This window comes from Rhodamnia argentea, chromosome 3 (assembly GCF_020921035.1).
Source record: "Rhodamnia argentea isolate NSW1041297 chromosome 3, ASM2092103v1, whole genome shotgun sequence".
NCBI classification, from domain to species: domain Eukaryota; kingdom Viridiplantae; phylum Streptophyta; class Magnoliopsida; order Myrtales; family Myrtaceae; genus Rhodamnia; species Rhodamnia argentea.
Genome location: NC_063152.1, coordinates 34,300,237 through 34,323,933, shown reverse-complemented (window position 1 = coordinate 34,323,933; position 23,697 = coordinate 34,300,237). Strand labels below are relative to the sequence as shown.

General features: G+C 38.6%; 1 protein-coding gene across 1 annotated transcript; it reads right to left on the bottom strand.

The window, feature by feature from the left end:
* Positions 1-1,194: 1,194 nt before the first annotated feature.
* On the bottom strand, positions 1,195-13,025 carry LOC115727938 (ATP-dependent DNA helicase Q-like 2). Its single transcript, XM_030658254.2, has 20 exons — positions 12,793-13,025; positions 12,261-12,481; positions 11,647-11,793; positions 11,344-11,559; positions 10,173-10,277; positions 9,928-10,032; positions 9,725-9,847; positions 8,951-9,039; positions 8,295-8,331; positions 8,190-8,223; positions 7,377-7,429; positions 7,232-7,309; positions 7,088-7,153; positions 6,194-6,260; positions 5,935-5,988; positions 5,280-5,390; positions 4,542-4,606; positions 4,093-4,171; positions 2,373-2,593; positions 1,195-1,735 (listed from the first exon to the last, which is right to left on the bottom strand). Exons 1-20 carry the CDS (start codon positions 12,854-12,856, stop codon positions 1,535-1,537), a joined length of 2,136 nt encoding a protein of 711 aa, XP_030514114.1. The 5' UTR covers positions 12,857-13,025; the 3' UTR covers positions 1,195-1,534.
* Between the last annotated feature and the right edge of the window lie 10,672 nt (positions 13,026-23,697).

The following is a 23,697-nucleotide window of genomic DNA, read 5'->3' as shown; positions in this document are numbered from 1 at the left end:
TTCACAATGATCATCAACCGTCGAAATATAAGTACGGCGTCGGAGAGAAAGAAGGGGAAAATTATAAAAAAAAGCCATAAATTTGTTGTCATTATATCAATTCTGTCCTAAACTTTTTTTTTTCCGGTTCAATCATGAATCTTTTATAATTATATCAATTTAATCCATACGATCAAATTTGGCCGGCCGGCGCCGACATGGACACTAACCGGCGCCGGGCGTTCTGCAACATAATACTTTTTTTATTATATATATATATATATATATATATATATATATATATATATTCCTTTTTCTTCTTTTTCTTTTTTTCCTTGTATCTTCTTCTTCTTCCTCTTGCTGGTGACCGGATAGAGGCAACGGCTTACGAGGTCGGACTTGCCATGGCTGCACGAGACCAAGCCTCGCCAGCCCAGATCTAGCGAGATCTCGGCCGACATCGCTTGGCGACAGCGAGGTCCAGATATGGGGGACACAGCTACTTCAGCCTTCAACAAGGCTTGGTCATGCGAGGCCGACCTCGCTAGCCCAGATTTGGCATGGGAGACGCGGCTCCGTCAGCCTTGAACAAGGTTTCAAGGGGACACATCGCTGGTTTTCGAGAGGAACAAGAGCACGTACTACATTGACATCTTGAGGAACCAGTTCGAGTTCGACCTGTCGAGGTTGGAGTTTAACAAGAGCCTGATGACCCTGGAGATGAAACACGATAAGATTTATGGGTTGATTCCAAAGGCCATAGTGGGTCTGGAGCTCCAGTTCCTGAACGTGAGCTACAATCGGCTATACGAGGAGATTCCAGTGGGCAGGCGGTTCAAGAGCTTCGATTACTCAGTGTACTTCCACAACCGATGCTTATGCAAGTCCCCCGAGGCCTACCAGATCTGAGGAGATCTCGGCCGGCCTTGCCCGATGACGGTGAGGTGCAGACGGCGAGGTCAGCCCGGATCTGAACCTTGCCATTGCCTCTGGCCTGTCGCCAGCAAGAGAAAGAAGAGAGAAGGAAAAAAAAGAAAAAAGGAAAAGAATTCAAAAAAATAAAATATCATCAAAATATTATGCCACCAGATGGTCAGCATCCAAGTCAGCAACGGCCGGCTAAATTTAACGGGATGGATTGAATTGACATAATTATAAAAAAAAAAATTAAAACCAAATTGACAAAAAAAAATTAGGGCTGAATTGATATAATTACAATAAATTTAGGACAATTTTTCCACAAAAGAAGCAAGGCTAGCAAGCAAGAATTTTTCGTCGCATCCTCGGCTAATTTGACACTCCCCGAAACAGCCAAGGAGTCACAATTTGGGCCACAAAAATACAAGCTACTCATGAACAAGTGAACTGATCCACCGACTACACACCCACCCAAAGAGGAGGAAGAATAAATATCGGATAGACCGAAATGCGCCTGTTTGAGCCAACTACAAATAGGACCATAGCATGTGAATCTATTTAGCATTATCTAATCCCCATCTGTTTGAGTAAATTCACGGTACTTCAACAAAAATGGCTCCGGAGATGCGGGATATTATCACGCTTCTTCGTCTTCGCTTGTCTCTATAAGAACAAGAGGCTTTTTCATCTTTGGTCTCTTCGATGCTCTATTATCAGTGCCTTGGCATTTTTGCGACGAATTCTTGTCAGGCCGATCAGAGCCTTCATACTTCTTGACTTCTTCAAGAATTCTACTCCCATACTTCTCTGCCTTGAGCTTCCCGATTATGCTCTCCAGCTGCCAGAATAACAAATGGCATAGTAAAGTCCTCATCCAAGTGACAATAAATAGCAACAAAGAGATGCAGAGAAATTGTCTCCTTGGGTAGTATGAAGATCGCCTAACACTAACTGTACCACTTTGCATTAACTTACCTAGGGAAGCCAGTCCATTTTTTGGGCAGGCTTCACAAAGCAAACTCTTTTTCATCTTTTTGGCGGGCATAAATTTCTTTTACATAAGTAATAAATTACCAATATCACTGGATTCAGTAAATTAGTTGGAAACTAAAACTTCTCTGAGCTATTTAGCATGAAGAATAAAGGTGCTCTGAAGTAATCATGTTTCTCCCCAATTGCACGCACACACAGCTAAAAGAACTACACCAATCTGATCAGACAAAGGCTATCAAGTTGAACTGGCTACTCTACCATTTGATTGTTTAGATTTGGATGCATTCAGAAAAATGAGCTCAGGTGATATGATTAACACTTGGCTTACAAGATTTCCAAAATACATGCTCCAATGGCATTCCTTTATCTTCATGAAAACATACTCAGGTAAGCTCTTCTTGACAAACAAAGTAAGCATATTTATGCGACACTTTGAACCAGGAGATATGAATTCTCAGTGCAAAAAGATAGTCAACACTTACCTCTTCTATTGAGCCGGGTTTTCTGGCGCCAATCATATTTATGTGTTGAGTTGTCAACACTGAATGTGGTAATATCCCCCCATGAATAGAAGAGAGTTCCTTTCGCAGCTCATCAAGTTTAAACTCTAAACCAGAGGTGGTGAGGCTGCGCTTAGTAGATTTGATATTGCCGTTCATTCTATTCTGATTGCTTAAAACTTCAAGCTTAATCATCATCTTTCCTGCGTGAAAATAAGCACTGTCGGTGTTAGAATACATCCCATTCTCTCAGACAAGCTGCTGGACCTACCACATAGGCATATCATGTGCGACCATACATATTCTACAACAGGGTAATATGCAAAAGCTCATGATAAAGGATTAACGCAAAAGCTGGATAAAATGCAGCTTTAACAAGGAGCAAAAATTATCAGTGGACAAAGCCCTCATCGTGAACCGGCATGAGAAAAGAAGCCATGTCTACGGTATGAACTCAAAAAGATTCACAAACAGAGGAAAAGCAAAGGCAGTAACTGTCCCCTCATCTTCATTCATAAGCGCGACTTTCAGAATTATTCCTTTGTCCATACCTCAAAATAAACTCCTCAAATAATCTGAACCGTTACGTGATGGGAAAGGATTTCCTGTTTTTAACTTTCTAAGAAATGTGAAGCAGCATTCAGTATAAACATGCGCTTCCTTCTCAAGTGTCCAAGTAGTGAGAGGTTTGACATTTGGACATTAATGCTTTTATTGAGATGGACAGCAAGACCCATATAGATAGATTAGTACAAAATCAGGTCAATAGAATCTTGCATCGTCCCATTGCATGGAAAGTCAGTCAGTTATAAGAACAGCATTCCTAGCCATTGTAACTGTAGGCCACCAATTATTTCATTTTTAATTATCTGGATGGATTAGGAAGTTGATGATGCACTGTGTAAACAGATTGGCTTTAAAAGGATATGATGCCAGTGGCCAAGCTCCCCAGAGCACTGGTGTATGGCCTATTTCAACAGCGGGATTGGAGAGTTCTGATTGGAAGCTCTCCAACACCGACTTGCTTAACAATAAAGAGGCACATTGATGAAATTTGCAACATATGCTGGTCCACTTCCTGAGATATGCCAAAACATATCCATTGCAGGAAGTTGAGATTAAAACACCAATCTTATGGGGCACAGGTCCTTAAATTTTACTGCTATCACCAATGGACAAGTAACTGCTTCAAGAGGACCACATTCTCATTTTCTCGAGCAAAGGAACAATTTAATCAAGGACAAGCAATCTCAACAGGTTTCAACTGCAAGTAAAAATAACCGTAGATTACGTAAATTTTAAGAACTAGAAGAATTTTTCACACTATATGTTTCACCTTCTGGAAGATAAGAAGCATGCATGCATGATGCACAAGATACTCCTAGGTTTGATTTCACAAGATACGCTAAGCACAAGATATTCTAGGTTTGATTTCACAACATATATGCTAAGATATTTATAAAGTATTGACAGATGGAAAAGTCAGCAAGTGAAAAATCCCCGAAACTTAAACCTCAAGGGTATGCCCCCAAGGGAACTCCATTAACAAAATCAGGCACACCAAATGCAGATATTCCAAAAACAAGGAAATCCTGGTCATTGCAAACCTTACTTAGTAGTATTTAGAACAGAAGGGAATAATACGTGGATGATATGCAATAAAACTAACAAGAGACATACGCTGTGAAGAAAGAATCCTTACCTTGCAAAACTTGCTTTGTCAATGGTCCAACTGTCACATAAGCATTTGTGGCATAAGGTGTATGTTGATATTCTTCTTTCTACAAAATCAAAACAATAGAACTCACCAAGAGAGTATGAACATGTTAACTAGCAGGTGTACATATCAAGGAAAGTCTTCACGGGGGGGAAAAAAAAACTTCTTAGAATGAGGAAATCACACAGGTGTAACATCTTGTTTCACGTAGTTCTGAAAGATACAGAAAGAAACTAAAATTCGGTTATGTCTTCACCCATGCGAAAATTAACCACCTTAAAAGACCGTTATTTAGCAAGAGCGATTAAGAATTTCTCTAGCGTCCTCCAGGGACACAGATCCAAGTACTCATTCTTATCCCAGACGAAATGACAATAATACGTCAGAAAAATCACAAAAATAAGTTAAAAGGTCAGGAGACTATAAGTTCTTACCAACACTCGATCCAATATCAACTGTACCACAAGTTGCTCTAATTGCTCCTTTTTAAGATCAGAACCTGGAGAAGATATACAGCAGAAAAATAACATGAGAGAAAAATAAAGCTGGAACTAGGTAGAATTGCAAAAGAAAGTTAGACTCCTAGAGTTGGCATTATCAAGCAAGAAAAATGGATGATTCAAAATAAATGGATAGCGTAACTCACACAATAGGGGATTTATCAGTATCAAAACAAAAGGAAACCCATTTACGGAAACCCATCCATTTGCAGCTGATTGTCAAGTTGTTTGATTGATACCAAATAACATCATCTCTTGAAAAGACCCCAGGAGGAACTTAATTGCTTTGTCCCATGCAGATGCACATAAAAAACTAAGATTTAAAACCTGATCCTTCAAGTATCTTTACACATCTCATATCATTTATCACTTCAACATGACTCTCCTTGAGGCAATTCATATAACACTGCTACAGATTTAGAGACATTTAAGTACAAATGACATAGCCAGACTAAGCTATTAATTTGCTGCCTGAATATCATGTTAAACTAGAGGATGAAGCCGTAAAGCCTAAGGGTCGAAGAACTACACATCAGGATCACCAAATGAATATTTACAAGAGAAGTACTCAAATCACTAGAGAAGTACACAAACGAACGAACCTAACAAGTATGTGTTTATTTTACAGTTACATGCATTTATTATACAATACCAATATGCACAAACAACAACCTCCTAACTCCTTTTGCATTGTCTTTAATTTATCAACCAGCTGCAACATAGTCAATCTCTGATCCTTCTCCTGTACATCTTGAAGCAAAGAAATGACAAGCTTTGCGTGACCTGCAGATAAGACCACCAGTCGAACCTGAATTATTTGTCCTGCTAGCAGGCAGCTTTAGGGTAATGGCATCGAAAGCCAAAATAAAAACACATGATTTATACACATATAAAAAGGAAAAAAGGTAGTAGGAAGCTTGATGCAAAGATGAAAAAACATATGTCAGTCTTGAAGAAACAAAAAGGCATCAGAGCAGCAGGAACATTTTGTAGAGGATTACTCTAGTGCATGTTGACAGATATTTAAGCTATAGCACTTCCTTTTATAAGTCGGTCCACTCCATTTGTCCAGGTGAACTTTATTATAAGTGAGGCCACAGCATCGGTTTAACATTAACAAATTCAACTGTAGCTAGGGTTTAACAATCGAAAAGGGGAAATTCACATCTCTAAAATAAACTCACAAATCAGGGACGTGTATGGCCATCGAAAGGAAAAAAATACCATAGAGAAAAAAGATAAGATCCAGCAGCTTGATCGTCATGAATTTTTTGTTAAAAGCAAAGCATATATCTCAAATGAAGATTGAAAGTCCAAGGTAATGTACCAGATACATCCAACTCTTTGATCTCATTAGAGAAGGCACAGTTGTCGCACATTCCTGGCAGTGAAAACATGCTCTAGTTGTTAAACAATTTTAGAACATTGAACTAAAACAATGCTAGTTATACAGAGAAAATCTTCTAAAATCAATTTACTGAGTGAAGTGAATGATTTTGTCACCTCATACAGTAAACAGTCTTACTAGAATTCGTAGCATCTCTAGCATTATCTATGAACTAAATATCATAATTAACAGATGATACCATTGCAGCCTTGCACTGCCTCAGCAAAATGCCTGAAAAAAGCACTTCGGCGACATTGTCTTTTACTCTGTAACACAAGAAACAACTTAGAAAATTATCCAGGAACTAGAGTCTCATGAAATTGACAAATATAATAATCTTTAAGGCTATTATAGAGATAAAAGTTCCTTTTCCATTCAGCTACAAGTATTCACATGGAAATTTTTATTCTCAACATCCATAATAGCATAAATAATGGTAATTAAGAAGTACAGTGCAGAAAAAGTCAGAGCTTTTAGCCTGCCCTGGAAAGCATGAAGTAAGGACAAAGTTGAAAAAATTCTAGAAGATTGAGTTGGCAAGTTGAAATTTATTTAGCAAACATACATTATGACATCCAACAAGCGAATGTGCAAATGCAGCGGGAACTTATCCCTTTAATTTCGTTAGTACACTCGGCAAAAGTGCTGGGTGAGGGTACGATTCTGATGTCCGCTTTGGCGATTTATGAAAATTAAGGATGTGCGACCTTGGCAAAGTATCCAAACTTCAGACATGTGTTTAGGGACCCTTTCATACAGTAAGGATTGGAGTGTAACATTTCAATATTACAGATATCTGTAATGCGGTATTTGCCATTGCAGTAAGAGGAGGAATAAACCAGCATATCTGAGATCAAGTTCCATAATCAGATGGGATCATACTCTTGGCATCATACTTTTGTCACGCTCAAATTTATTTTTCCACCAAAATTACCAAAACTGGCAATGTGGTGCCCTTCTACACAGGAACACCCTATCTAAATTATATGTATTTAGTTGTACTTCTGTACTGTACAAGGCGCCCTATTTCTAAAATTGAAAACTGCCAAGATCATCAGCCAGTCCAGCACTAGGAAGGGAAAAGGGACAATACCTGACAGTACCGCACTATATCATACAGGTTTTGCAACCCGGAGTTCTCGTAGAAGACCATAGAACTCTGTCCAAAAAAGAGAGACATCTCATGGATGAACGGTGCACTAGAAAAAGAAAATGAGTAACTAAAAGAAAATTATACCTGCCTAGGAACATCTGCAGCCCTATAATATAGTAAACATTCTGAAGGAAGTCCATCTCTTCCAGCCCGCCCACTTTCCTGAAGAAAAGGGTGTTACAGAACAAAAAACTTCATGAAAAGTAGTTCAGAAGGGAAGTTTAAAAACCTGGTAGTATGTTTCCATTGATTTACTCAGACTGTGATGGATGACAAACCTGACTACGAGAAATAACAATATTAAGTATACTACCAGATGGAAATAGCATTAACACTTGACATCAAATTAAAAAGAGAAGTACTTGGATGGACATACCCATAAACAGAGAAATTAGATATTTTGGCTGCCTAAGGGTTCCACAAATAAGGCCACATACATGATAGCCTGTGCTATTAGTCTCTCAAAGAAATGATAACAAAAATCTCCATGCAGGCACACGAGAGCACGCACACAGGAGACAGACCTGGCGCATCAGTCCAGAGAGTTAATCTATAATAAATTCAAGGGGTGAGATTATTGCATCTTCACAAATTCAGATGTGACACAGGTACCCAATGTTGAATGTGCATTCATGCACAGATATGCATTGGTTTCAGCAGTTGATCTCTTAAATGTGTTTCATTGAGTAAGCAGCTAAGTTTAGTTAATCCTGGGACTACTAGAAGGTGATGACAAAGCGATTTACTCCACCCGAAGGGGTCAAAGGGAATCTACCAGCCTTCCCATGATTCCATCGATGTCAGACAATTAGTTGAATGATTCAACTTAAATAAGTCAAAAGAACTCTAAAATAAGGCAAATCTGGCACATGACATTGGCAAAGAGTATGCTTAGTTAAAAATTTCTAATGCTCAGAAATGGAGCTACAAATGTAAAGACCACTTCGGATTAATAAGCATGACCCACTAATTCCTATTCAAAGAGTAAAAGACCTTTGAGGAAAGAAATCAGCGTGTATATATAGCACTTTGCAACACTAACCATCAGGTTTGTTAATTCCCATTCCAAAGGCCACCTACAACCACGAGAAAAAAGTAAGGTAAAGTGAATTAGATAAAAGGATATAATTTATCTGTATACACATACCGTCCCAACAATTACTTGTAGCTTGCTATTGCTCCACCTGTAACGGACAAACATTAAAGGGTCAAGCACATCTATGCAAGAAAAAAAAAGTCCAGAGTGGATAAATGGACCTTTTCCTAACTCTTTATCGCCATGGCAGGCAAGGGGGGATTGAAGAACTGTTGAGAGCTGTGTGTGCTTGTGTGTGTCTCTGTGAGCTCCACTATTTCTTTCCACACCTTAACAATGTTTTGAGCTTTGTTTAAATCTACTTTCTGTAGTCCGATTAAACATGCAAACTGCAACTTTGGAGGTCGAACACATTGTCAAGGATATCACACTAACCTACAGTCAAAAGATTGATCTACTCCCGGGTACTGTTCTTCTAGCAGCAGATAAAGCTCATATAAAACCTGAAAACCTTCAGTTTGATTAATGTAATGAAATAGCATAGTTGGACAGAGCAAGACTGATTTAGCACAAAAACACAAGGCAGCCATCTTCATTGATAATTCTCCAGGTGATAACACTGTTGGCCTATGTTTCAGTAAAATCTAGGTAGAATTGCACCAGAATCTTGCAAGTGAACAGCCACACACATATATGTATATAGAGAGAGGGGGGGGAGTCAAGGAACTTATCGACATATAAAGTGAGTATGCAAAAGCCATGTTTACCTCAAATGAACTTTCTCACGAGCATTTACATCCATATCTGCATGATAATAATCAGCTGAAATTCCTCTCTCGCGTAACTCCTTTGCAACCTGTTCTACACCATACATGTCAGAAGTGAGTACAGATAAATAACTATAGAAACGTAATTCGGTGACTACAGTATTTGCAGTATTAAGAACAAAAAAAAAGCGTGATTCTAAGAACACATAGCATGTGGCAACCGCAACAGAAAATGACATTGCCTTCTTCGCTAAATCAAGACGAAGACCTATCGATTACTATGAAGCCAGCAATCCTAACAACTTTAGGAGACTCTATATTAGATATATTTGATCCATATTGTCATTTCTCCAACATTATGGTCCATCTTACCAATTTCACTTGCAAACCAAAAATCTGAGCTGACATGTGAGGGGAAATTAAGAAATGCCCAACATAAATTCTTGACCTTCTTTTCTTGATCAACAGTTACAAGAAGATATAGTCTAACAAGTAACAAAGTACTGTCTCTTGTGAGTTAGTCATGCAAAGAGTGCATTTATAATACTAAACTGCTATAAGTTGACAAAAAATTGAAAACTATACAGAGCAAATAATAGCAAAAGGAAAAGAGTTGACGTAATGAGTCCGATGATCTAAAATACCAGCATGAGATATTAAATTCATCTCAGTTTGCAGCTCCACATGCAAGAGAATTGGAAGAATGTCATCTGTGGAAAAACAGTACACTTCCCAGAAAAGAGAAAAGGAATGAGTTGAATGAAGGACTTAGACCTGTTCACATTCCTTCCTAGAGAAGCAATAAACTATGCCAGATTCATTATTGGGATAAGATTCCCGTATAAATTCAGCAATTTCGTCAATAACCACTTTGGCAACAGATGACTTCTCTCGTACCTGCAGTGCATCCATAATAAAGATTGGCTCATTGTATATAGCATATAACTAAAGATTCAATAAATCAATCAATGACATACTGTGTAAAAGAGATTTGGCCTGTTAACAGTGCTGACAAACTTAACACACTTGGGGATCTGCAGCATTTCCATCAGATCGTTTTGTACTTTCCGAGTAGCAGTCGCCTGTAAATATAACGTAACCAATCATTCGTGAGACCACAAATTCTTTAGAGAAAGAACTGTGCCAAGCAGCAATTGCCAGTAACTACATGAGCAGCCATGTCATCCAAAAATCAATAGAAAGAAGATATGAGAAGACATACAGTCAAAGCAACCACAGGAACATTGGGAAACTGAGTCTTCAAGATACCAAGGTTTTTGTAGTCAGGCCGAAAGTCGTGACCCCACTGACTACAGCAGTGTGCCTCCTGCAGTTTACAGACAAGCAAGGACTTAGTACAACCAACTATTTGCCCATATTTAACCTTAACAGGCAGCACATAGACATCAAGGTTCAATTAATTGATGTGGCATTTATTTGAGTCTTCACAAGCATGCATAACCTAATGGTCCATAGGTTATGGTCATGAAAGACAAGTGCCTAAAAGGCAGTGTCGTGTGCACAATTAATGTTACCGAAGGGAAGAAGGCGCCATGACATTTCCTTCTACTTCCTCCTCTTTTCTCGCCCTTTGTAGATGAGCAAAGTAACATTTAGACAAATCTATGATGTTTTTTTTTTTCCCAGTGACAAGCCTAAGATGTTGACCGACTATAAGTTTGCCAAAATAAGTATCTTTGTCGGTTTCTCTAGTTAACCACCTATCCTGAGGAAGCACATGTTGAGATTAAACCTACTTTAAAGATGATCAACAGAGAGGTAGCAGCAGAAGAAGACAGAATCAAAGCTGGACAGCGCTATCCAGTAACTTCTGCGACTGCTCACACACCTTCTGGAAAGCTCATTGTATCCAAAATTCGAGGGAGAAACAATCGTACTTCATGTTTCCAGTTATTTACGTTAGTTACACGGAAACTGGATCAAACATCATTGATCATTTTATCTTTATGATGAAGTCCTTGATTTGAATCCTAGGTGCTGCTCCACAAACAATGTAATACCAAAACTAGCAAGCTGTTTCTTCCAGGTTGGAAAACCAATTTTAAATGCTAAAAAACAAGCCTTAGGTGCAGTTTCAACGTAAGGCAGCCCAAGTGGCAGCCTAACGCAGATCAACAAAATTGGTATATCTACATTTCTTAAGCTTGTTATCACTTGAAGTAGTCTATGTGGCCCGCCATCCTTGGTTTAACACATTACCAGAATCTTGTTTATCTATCGTTATGAAGTAGCGTAACTTCCAAGTTTGAAGTGGAAAGTCATATCACCTTGGTACATGCACAGAAACACAGGCTGCTCCAACTGAAATATACCAACACTAAAGCTCAGAGATCACTGAAGATCAAAACCAGAAAGAATAGTCAGATATTTACATCAATTGCTATCAAAGAAAGACACCCCACATGGTGGCATTTCTCCAGCTTTGACATGAACCTCTTGCTCTTGGATATCTTTTCTGGAGTAACATATAGTATCTTCAGCTCTCCTTCACCCTTTTCAAGCGCCTTGTATATAAACTTTTCATTGTCCTTGCCAGTAGTGGATGTCAACATATGTGCCGGAATGCCCAATGCAGCCAGACCCATCACCTAAGCGGTACTTTGCATAAGTTTATGTCACTAAAAACCTCCACAAAATATCACATATTTACAAGGGAATAGAAAGTAGGAAAACACCTGATCCTGAATCAAAGAAAGCAAAGGACTGACAACAAGGGCAACTCCTTCCTGAAGAATGGCAGGAAGCTGGTAGCAGAGGCTTTTGCCACCACCAGCAGCCATGATGACCAGGACATCTCTTCGACTCATAATGGCATTTATGATCTGGAAATAAGGAAATGGGAATTATCAGTAACATGTTGGGTTAAGACAACAAATGGAAATTGTAACAGTAAGACATGCCCATTACAAAAACATTAGGCAGGCAGATGTTTGTGTGAAAGTAATGACAAGAGCCAAAGTTGATAGACTTAGAAGAAAAGATGACAGCAGACTGAGTCAGAATAGTAGTATAAGAAACTTTAGATGCATTGCATTCACTCTGAAGAAATAATATGCAATCAGCAATTACAATGATATGATCCTAAAAACTTACATTAACAAAGGGAGCGGATTTATATGATTTCGAATTGGAAGGCAAATCACAGGGTGGACATGAATGTAGGTTAACCAAAGCATACAGAGCAAAAAATCAAATGGAAAGATCCCAAAATTAGGCAAGACCTTCAGCTGCAACTATTAACCTCCAGCTTAACAACTAAAATCGTAACAGGGATGTTTCCAGCACTAACCTCCCGCTGATTTGCTCGGTACTTGCGTATCCCAAAAATGTTGAACCTGACATCGTCAGCTCGAGCATCCCAGTCAAACATGCCCGACCAATCTTCCGCTGACGTCGAAGCGCCATCCTTTGACGGGCTGCCAACATCCTCGCATACTTCCAATAAAGACTTCAGCTCAGCCTGCCGCTCATACAGCTTCTCTTGCCGATCAAGCAAAACCTTTATCTGGTCTGCATTGCAGCCGGCAAAGAATCAAAACAAAGAGCAACACCAATACGCAGCCGATCAAAACAAAATCAATCCCCAAGCTAAAACGGACAAGCAAACTTGAAAAAGCCGGCACTTTTACAGGTATTTTTTGGTTTTTCTGACACAAAAGTTTCAGCATAAGCGGAAAGATTTAGTTTCTGCAAGTAATCACAATACCCAAGCCGTTCCTGATTTACTATCAGAAGCTTCACGCCTGACATCAATTGCAGTTGTCACGTAACAAGGAGCAGGTAATGGCGCCCATCATAGAGAGAGAGAGAGAGAGAGAGACCTTGGACGTCTTGAAGCTCGACCTCCACGTTCAGCAGCTCCTGCAACACATCACCGACTTCCATCTCCTCCCGAACCAGCGACACAACCGCGACTTCAATTACTCCTCCTAAACCGAAATTCTTCCTCCGAATGGGACCGCGAAAGCCCTAGAAAAATGTCGATACCAATTCGCGCGATGACGACTGCCACCTTCGCTTTTTCCCGCCGGAGCTCTGCGTTCCTCACCTTCGCCTCGTCCATCCTGCAGGCAGCCTCCTGATGTGTACTCGCCAGACTGCTGGGCCTAATAGGACCATCAAAGGGCCCAAAAAGAAAAGGCCCATCAACAACGATGCTGCAAAATGGGCCCACACAGTTTTAATGAGAGAGAGAAAATACTAAATAGATGCTATGGTCTCGCGAGACTGATGGGCCTAAATGGGCCTGTCAAGAGGCCCAAAAAGTAAAGGCCCATCAACGACCATCTCTGCAAAATGGGCCCTCGCAGTCTAAGAGTGAGAGAAAATACTAAATAAGATGCTATAGTTGTTCTTGAAAATTACTCGGATTTATATAACTTAGGTTTCTAATTCTAAAGCTCATAAGTTGACACCTTTAGCTCTTTTCTTAAAATGTCAGCCGAATATTATGATTATCGACATAAATCTGCTCGCTTAGAATTAGAAATAAAGGACATTTTCAATGTCTTACCTAACAATACCAAAATTTTGAGACTTTTATCATTTCTTGTTATAACGGGCGAGAATGGTGCTTCCCTCATTTAGGTCAAACTGGTGACCCGACCCAATTTTCAGGAGGATTAGACAATTCTTTTTTTTTTTTTTTTGGCAGTTTGGTATAGAAATTAGTCCTTATCTTACTAGTTTCCGACGAGCTCATGTGGGTTGTTGAGGTCAATTTTTATTTTTACGGATTTAGTGTAAACAGGAGTAAGAGGTGAGAAGTCAAATCAAACTTCCAATAAATTCATCAGGTAAAGCTGATCGCATTCCAAAAGAGAACTGGAAGGATTCTGAATTTGTGTACCACTTTCCATTTGCACTCATTGTACTTTTTTTTTTGGTCGAATCAAAATTAAAAAGCATCATACCTTCTGTTTTTTGTTTTTTTATTTTTCAATTCACATACAAACGGCTCTAAATCATGGTTATCTGCACGTGCCAAATGCCTGTGGTTAACCGATTTCTCTTCCAAATTTGTGCCCCAAGATAGTAAGGGGGTGCATGATAACACTTCTAAAAATAGATTTTTGCTCTAGAAGTGATTACGGAGCAAAAATTCGTTTGACAACGTAACTTCTGAAGTAGAAATTCGTTTAGTAAAAATTTTTACTTCTAAAAGAAATTTTCACTTTTGAAGTTGTTTTTTCTCCTAATTTGAGAAGTTAAAAAAATAACTTCTCAAACTCAAGAAGTACTTTTTGCTTAACCCTCTTTTTATTATGTCATCACCCTCTTTTCAATCATACCTACCTCCGCCAACCTCCGCCGCCGCAGGCCGTCGCCAGCCGCCCCCCATCACCGACCTCCACTAGCCGCCGCCTAGGACCACCGCCAATCATCAACCATTACCTACCCTCGCCCACTACAAACCTCCGTTGGCGACCACCCGCCGATCGCCCCCGGTAGCCAACCATAACGGAGGTCGCCGCCCATCTCGGACCGCAATTGTTGACCACCGCCTCTACCGACCTCCGCCGACCACCGCCGACCACCGCCAACCTTTGATGGTCGTGATCGCCGCCAACCGCTAATCTTTGCCGGCCGCAATCGCCACCAATCTTTGCCCCTTGCCGCCAACCAATGACCACGGCGTCGGCCGCCGTCATTGAGTTGCCGTCTCCGGCCGCCGGAGTAAAAAATAAATAACAAATTTTTATTTTTAGAAATTAAATAATATTTTAATAATAAAAATTATTTTTAAAGAAATTTAAAATGTTAAAAAATGAATTAGAAATTTTTTGGCCACCGATAATAATTTTTCATATAATATTTTGTGTTAATAACAATTCAAAAGTAGAAATTTTTAATTATTACCAAATAAATTTCTTTGATAAGAAATGACTTCTAAAGTATAAGTAGAAAAATCAATTTTTTACTTCTGAAAAAAAGTAAAAAAATTAATTTCTGATCATAAGATGATTTTTGAAGCATAAGTGTTACTATGCGCGTCCCAAGATGAACAAGGAAATTGGGAAGTGGTCGCCGGTCATCATCCAAATGCATCAACTAAAAAGGTCGGGCGCCAAAAATAGCACTATTCTAATCTCGGCTGCCAACCCACGAGAAGACATGGATAAAGCTGTCTCACTTTCTCCTATCACACACACACACCACACTCTCTCTCTCTCTCCATAAATGCAGAACCGTCCAGGAGCCATGATCGCTCGACCACTTGAAAATTAGGTGCAGACAGAGAGAAAGAGAGACTTTGAAAGTTTGAATTTTGAAGAGAGGAGCTCATCTGGGTCCTTGGGATGGGAGTAGGGAGTTAGATAAGCGGTCGATTCAAAACTTTATGGGGGACGGTTGGAGATTGGAGAGAGAGGGAGATGGAACAGGAAAAAGGGCAAGACATTGAATGCGTAAAGCTGGTGCATGTCCTCCGCTTCCCAGCTTTGCTGGCTGCTCATGGGAGGGCCGCCGATTTCTTGTCTATGCACGAGGTTCGTGCCATAGATGGTAATAGTGAGTAAATGTGCAAATCTGGGGATTCTAACTCGAACCTTAAGAAAGAGGGTTTCGCCACCGAGTTAAGATTGCGATGTAATATAACTAAAATGAGCAATCAGACCATTTCAACATGGGAACAGGTCTGAACCGATTGATTCAAGATTAGTTCATGAGGGAATCGGTCTCTAGTTCCTGACTATAAAATTTGAGAATCGATTGGTGCCACTCGAGAACGTAGGGTAGAACATACCATCGAATGGGTTTTAAATTGGTTTACCCGTAAACCTAAGTAAGTTCTTTCTCTCTCTTTTTGAAACGAAAAATATTTGCTGAAATTTAACGTATTTTACAAATCATCATCGAATGGAATGAAATGTAGTCATATTTGACACACACACACACACACACATATATTGTATACATAATAACACCAAAAAAAAAAAAAATAAAAATCACAGCCAATTCCTAGTCCTAGGGACTTGGTCAAATTTCAAAAACTGAGAACCGACCATAATAGACTATTACGTTTTGGATTTGGAATTTATTACCTACTTTGGAACCTATCATCCATAGTATTAACTTGATAAGAAAGTAGTTTGTGTGTTTAATTTCTTTTTGTAATGCATGAAACCATTGTTCTTTAATCCCACAAATTCTTTTTATTTTTGTTAAGATTCGGTGAACAATCAAATAGAAGTAAAACATAAATTAAGAAAGAAAAATTGATACATGAGATTTTATCATGATTCATCCTTAAATTAAGGCTATGTTTAGCAGAGGATTCCACTATAATTAGCATATCGTACCTCTCGTTACATCACTCAATTACAAGAAAAAAAAAGTATATATAGCATATATAGTAGTAGATATTCATGAGTGCAAGTCCAAACTACCAATAAAAAATATATGCTTAAACTATAAAAGCTCTTTGGTGTCGAAAAGGCATTGCCATTGAAGAGTATCAATCACACCACAATAACTTTCACCTTCAATTGAGAAGAGAGATCTACTGAAAAATAAGAACCAAGTAGTGGATTAGTGCCATTGCAAGCCCATCCGTAATTTAGAGATGAATAACCCAACTATACATCACGTGATCCACGATAAAATCTTTCATCATTCTCCTTTTCATCTCCATAAGAACTTTAGTTTGAGCAACTCACTTTCTACTTTTCACAATGAGAAACAAAAGCAGATGCGTGGGTTTCATGATTTCTATCACATCAGGCGCAATGAACGAAAGCACTCAAAGCCAGAACTTCAATGAAACCACACAAGATAGAAAATGGTGATACCATTGTTCTAGCTTTAGTGTTGGTATCTATAGCCAAAGACAGCATCAGATGTGAATGAAACCACACAAGAGAGAAAATGGTGATACCATTGTTCTAGCTAATTAATTGCATGAATTGACGTATAGATCGTTGTACAATATCTCGCATAGGATGAGAGAAAGAAAGGCAAGCAATGGCCTCACCTCGGTCATGTTGCCAAAGTGAGTTCATGACTCTTATCTTTAGGAGTATAGTCGAGTCGAGTCGAGACAATTAAATGCTTGAGCTTGTTGGGCCTAGATATCTTTATTAAGCTTAACTTTCAAGGTTGACCTCAATTCAAATATGCTTTTCAATGAACTTGCCTCGACCTGATTAGTTAATGAACATAAGCTTCAATGACACTGTAACTCAAGCTTTTATGCCTCGAGTTTTGACTCTTGAGAACTCTAAGAAAACATCAAAATTCGAAGAAGGAAATTTTCAAAATGAATCAAATAGAATTCCCAAATCCTAAAAAGGCCAAGCCATCCTCAAACTCCTGCAAACCCTAAATCATTCCTCTCTCTCTCTCTCTCTCTCTCTCTCTCAGCCATCGTTGAGCTCAACGAATTTGGGTGCTAGCATAAAGCTCCATAGATTTGGGTTGAGCTCGACTCAAGCTTTGTCGAAGCCAAGTCGAGCTTCACGTCAATGGAGCTTGACAAATATGTCAAGTCGGGCTCAACTCGGATCTAGGTGGAGCTCGATAGGCTAAGACTCATTTAGTGTGGCGGTTAGTGGTGAGTGGCGATGCCTGGGAGTGGAAGGGTGAAGTAGTGAGTGAGCTAGGGCTTTGGGCAAGTGAGTTTTCATTTGTGGATCGATTTGAATGGCGGGAAGGGCAAATCCAAAAGGAAAAAAAGACAAATTCATATATATATAGCCCTAATGCAAAATGCAACTTGGGATGCTAATTGCACACTTTCAATGTTCAAGATGCAAATAGATACGTATATAAAATACGTGACAAGACTTTCTGATATTTTCCGGTTAAAAAAATTAATAATCTTACGCGTGTATTTATACAAATTATCTTATCGATCTGTACACGACGTCAAGCATATAGATGAACGAGCTACTAACGTGGACCGCACGTGATTTGAAGAACACGACAAGAATACCTTTTACCATTCACACGCCACTAGCTTTGTCTGCGTGTGTGCATGGAGCAGGTGGAAAGCTCCCGACCACGAGTATTTTGCGCTTTATTTAATTGTGTAATTCCACCAACTACATTTGATAGTGGCAATAGAACAACTTTTCGCGTGGGCCCCAGCTAGATAACCCTTTTCTTGGTGGTATTGATTTGGGAAGAATTTCTTGGCGGTCAAAAAAGCTTTGGCCCACAGAGAGATAGAGCCTTAACTAATCATTTAAATCGTTTTTACAGGTAGTTTGGCTTAAAATCGATGATACTAAGGTTAAGTTTGATAGTCAGGATAATAATCGGGATATGATGTATCATATTCGTATTTGGTTCTTACCTCAAATATGACAAAATCATATATAAGGGGATACAACTCGGGTAAAAATATTACATGGAGAAGTGGAATAAAAGTGGACAAGATTCCATGGTTCCTCAAATTTTGTTTCTTGAATAAGAAAATTAAATTTAGATATAAATGTAAAATAATATTTGGGCTATATTATAAAAATAATATTCTAAATAAAAAATTAATGGATAATTTTTGTTTTTATATTATATTATATATATTTAGTAGCTACAATTACTACATATTGTAGGTACATTAATATAACTTATTATTTAATAAAATGGTATGAAGGAATGATGCAAGGGAATAGAAATGAAATAAATAGACAAAGGGAATAATTATAAAATAAAAATGAGGTAGAGGAATCCTAGTTTTCAATGGACAAATTCAAACTTGAAACGGACCTTACTAATTTACCTTGTCTCTTTCTTTTCCGTATCTCTCGTTCTTGTTGAATTTATGGGTGTATATGGTCCGAGCCGATCCGGTCCCGATATGGAACCGGGGGTCGGACCAATAGTCCCTATCCCCAAATTTTCTGAACTGTGGGCTGGCCCTAGTGGGATTGCTAATACCAGCTACTTATAGAAATGTAACATTTGGATCTAAACTAACAACTTCCAATCTCAACTATCCAAAATAATAAAACTTACACATGACCATCGTACAACCATCACATGAGTACTTATAATTCTAAAATAATGAGAAAAAACTAAATTAGGATCTAGACGAGGAGAGGAAGCAATGAGAGGAGCGTTGAGTCGAAGACACCAAGAGCCGCTATAGGTCTCGCTAGTGGCTGCGAGACATGAGAAGAGTGACGACACCGACAAGTAAGAGGCGAGACCACTAGAGGAGCGAGTGGAAAGGAGAATGCCAGAGGAGTGAGCGCCGAGCAGAGCTACATTGCGAAGGCGAGACGCGAGCGTCGAGGGAGAGGAAATGAGTGAGTATGGAGTAGAAGATAGGAAAATTAGATTAACTAGTTCTTCAAAAATTTATATTTTTTTCAAATTTTATAAACATATATTTATATATATTATGGACGGTCCAGTCCGGTTCCATCCACCATGGAGCCGGGGACGAGACCACCCCTCTTAAGGACCATACCAACTCAACCGGTCCAATTCGTTCCTAGTCCGATCCAATTTGCTCACCCCTAGTTGAAGCTTTAGAATTCCTCCATAGTTTTTTGTTTGCGTCAAAATTCCACGAAAACAATGAGAGAGTAGAAGCTCCTTTTCCTTTATAGAATTTTGGTCCATGTCAAAAGCCATGAAAGCAACTAAAGAGTCGAAAACTCCTCTTTTCGGTAGCTATGTGGTTCATGTTGAAATTTTCACGCAAGTGACGAAAAAGTCAAAGCATTATACATTTTGTAATCGCAAAGATGAATAATCATATTTTCTCTCTTTTATTAGATTTGACTTTTGCTGGTTGATCTAACTTGTTATTATTGTTGTAGTCCATTTACACATCTTGTTCTTGTAAAAAATGTGCCTTCAAAATGCTGTAATGAGCTATTTTTCTGTTTAAGATGTAGATCGTACTATAATTATGAATTGATTGATAAAAGTTATCTCCATCTCTGCATTTGTGATTTCTTTAGCAGTAAATCATGAGAAATTCTTACTATCTTCGTTTGTACATTTTTAGATTCGTTTATATTAATATGTCATTCATATCAAACAATAGGTATGATAGGATATGAAAATATGAGTTTATTGTTGCGATTCCTAAACAGTGCATATGATATAACGAAATTCTTGAATTTCATATCATATCATATACGATTCTATCCTGATTAGAAATCCAAAAGATCAACTCTAATCGAAAAGCAAACGAGGTCTTCTCTTATCTGTATTCCTCTTACCATCCAATGAGAACTTCTTATTCACCGGAAGAGAATTATTGACAAGCCACTTCTGAGTTATATTAATTAAGAGATTGTGCTCTTGAAAATAGCTTCCTGTAACAACAACCCGTTGATTCTATTTCCGAGCACCTAAAACGGGGAAGATGAGCGCCGGGAGCCCCATTATGGAGGAAGCTTTTTTATACATCATTTGCACTACTGATATGTTGTAATCTGTCGGTCGCCTTGCATGGTTGATGCGCTTCTCAAATCGACTTCGATGTTCATAATTGGGAAGGTCTCTCTAGAAGCTCATTCGGGTTTGTATAACTTAGGATTTTATTTTATTTTTGTCAATAGGCATGCGGCCTTACTAGTAAAGGGATTGGGAGAATGGGATACTAGTATCACAAAGGTGCGGGGTTCGACTACCGCGTTCGGCAAAAAGACAGAACAAAAGTTGGTGAGAGAAGAGTTAAAGATAGGATAGACAAAAAAAAAAAATTAGATTTTTTACTCTAAAGCTTATAATTTCTTTTCTTGATGCTCTTTTCATCTTTGGTGAAGTCATGATTTTCGCAAGATATGTCTACTTAATATTATGATCTTTACCATGTATTTACTTTCTTAGTATTGAAAATATAGGCTCCGTTTGTTTCGCGAAAAATGAATTATTAGGATAACGTTTTCCTAAAAATGATTACTTAAATAACTTGAAATAATTAGTCATTGAAAAAAATTTCCGTTATCGATAGCAGTTTATGTTTAATCATTTTTAAGAAAATATTTTTTAAATTATTTATTTTCTGCAAAAAATTGAGATGCTTTTAAAGTTAACTTGAGTTCAATGGGACATTTTCAATACCTAACCTAACAAAACCAAAATTTTAAGACTTTTCTCATGTCTTCTCATTACGGGTGCAAGAATGGTACTCAACCCATTTAGGTCAAACCGGTGACCCGACCCAATTGTCGGGTCCGGATTCAAACTTTAATGTCCATGTCCTGTTGTTTCCCAACAAGATCACGTGCGTTGTCAAGGTCAATTTGATTTGTTTTACCAATTAAGTTCCATAAATGAACAGAAGTTAAAAGTAAGAAGTCAAATCAATAAATTCAAAGCCAATCGAATCCGTATTTTACCATACTTTTTTGGTTGGTAAAAGAAATATGTAGTTACAGTGTGCTTTATCTATGCATCTCAGTGAAGAATTCCCAAAGAGCACTCATAGAGCAATCGGATGAAAATTTTGTAATCTCCAATGCACTGAATTATCTTGCAATATGCGTAATTAAGAAAGTCAAAATATTTCCTTCAACATATTTGACCATTACTGCAAGAACACCCGATAAAAGCGAACCTTTTATTGTTTTTGGTACAAATTTTTGGATATACTCCATCAATTTGCCTAATAAAATACATACTAGCCAAGACATGTGCGGTTTGCCTATCAACTCCTAGTGTGTGCTTGGTCAGTCCAGATTTATAATCAAGATAAGACTAGATATGATAGGATAAGAAATCCAAGTATTTTGTTATATCATATATAGTATTTGGTGAACTACAAATTTGAAGCTAGATAAGCGAGAGGCAAGCATGACCGAGATCGACTGCTTTTTGCTGAAACTTCATAATGTTGTAGAAATTATTCAGTCCGAGTTCTAATGAGTGAGTTATTATTGAGCTGATGTTTGTGCCATCCGAACTCGGGCACAACATCGACCAAGCAGCCCCATAGATCCGGGGGCCTTGATTTGAGTCAATTCCTTTGATAATGACTCGTTGGCCTTGCTCGTTGTATTATCGAGTGAATAAACAAGTGATGAACAATGAGATTATTGAGTTGCTATGCACTCATGCGGATCGTCCAAGAGACCTACCTTGAAAGTGGATGTTTAACCTTGAGTTCTTTATAAGATTTCGAGATCCCTTTCAAATGTTGAAAAAATTCAAGCAATTAAAGAATGAGGAACATGATCACATATCACGCTAAACAATCGACTAAAGAACGTGTTTGTAGGTATACTCGGTTTGCGGTCGAAGACCCCAGCTTGGCGCCGCAAGAGAGGCGGTCACACTTGACAATCACCGTTGTCGGAGAGGCGGCTTGGCGCGGAGGAGATGTAGTTGTTGTGGGAAAAATCTAATTCTCCTCATATCTGCTCTATTGAGAAATTCTACTATGGTCTATCCTCTCCCTACCTAGGTTTTTTTTATCCGAGTTATATCCCCCAATATTTATAGTTATTATATCCTGAATAGTTACCAAACACAGTATTCTCAATATTATGTCTTGAAGAGGACTTGATAATATCCAATATTTGATTCTTAAAGGGCAACTACCAAACACATATCCTATCATATCTTGATTTTTATCCCGACGACCAAATGGCCTTAGGTTAGCTCAGTTATTTAGGGTGATGGAGGATTCTAGGTTGGGACTTGAAAGTTGGAATCTCATCACTATGTGTAAATTACTTTGAGTCATGGTGTCCATATCCGCATCTAGGCGTGATCGATTCCAAATGGGTTGGTTCCTACCTTGGAACTTGAACCTACCCACCCGATCCAGGGTCGTACGGTGATTCCTTATTTTTGTTTTTGTTTTTTCTATTGCCTACCAATGGAAGTTTCCCGGTATTAGAAGAAAAAAAATGATTGACTAATTAGGGTTTGCTTCAACATAAAAAATTGACAAAAAATTATTGCATTGTTAGGTGGTCCATTGGTCCAATTGCAAGAATCGGGAACCATCCAGAATAGACTGATTCAATCTGGTCTAGTTTGGTTTTTGAATTGAATTGCAATTGATGCACACCCCTATTAGTAGGGGGTGAGCGGTTCCCAATCTGGTTCCGCTCAAGAATAGGGAACCGGACCGATGGTCCCAGTTCCCTATTTTTAGAATCAGGGACCAAACCGATGGTCCCAAAAATTGAGAATCAGTAAATTTGCAACATTCAATAATTGCACTATTTCATGCAAGGAACATTGAAAGGAGAGACTAAGTTCCTGTCCCAACAATACAAATGAGAAAAGATAGAATGACAAAATTAAAATCAATTGGTCTGGTCTTGTATCCCTAGATGTAAGTTGTGTAAGTTTGAAAAAAAAAGTGTCATATTTGAAGTATTTTATTCATTACTTTCTGATATCTGAACAAAATCGAGGCTCCGAGGGCTGCACGGGTTAGAGCAAAGCTCGGCAGATTCTGTGTCGAAGCCCTGACGTGTTCTTGCTTTCTCTAGTTCAAAGGTTGCTACGGCCTGATGCTTTAAAGGCTGTTGTCATTCGTTAACCATGCCCTTGCTCGCACTCTTGATGCTTCTTGTGCTCCAGCTGGCAATGCCTCTTCGTCGACTCACTTTATCAATGCTTCAGTCTTCAAGGGTCAGTTGTTTGGCATGTGGTCGCATTTTCTTTGATTTGAAGCGTTTGGTGTCAGTTTTGTGGACACGAAGATATAAATAGCTCAGAGTTCTGTCTTTTGTTTTTCTGGGTTCGGTGATTTCATTATCAAGATGGAGTTTTTGAATACCATGTTTTGGAATGATCAACGATTACTA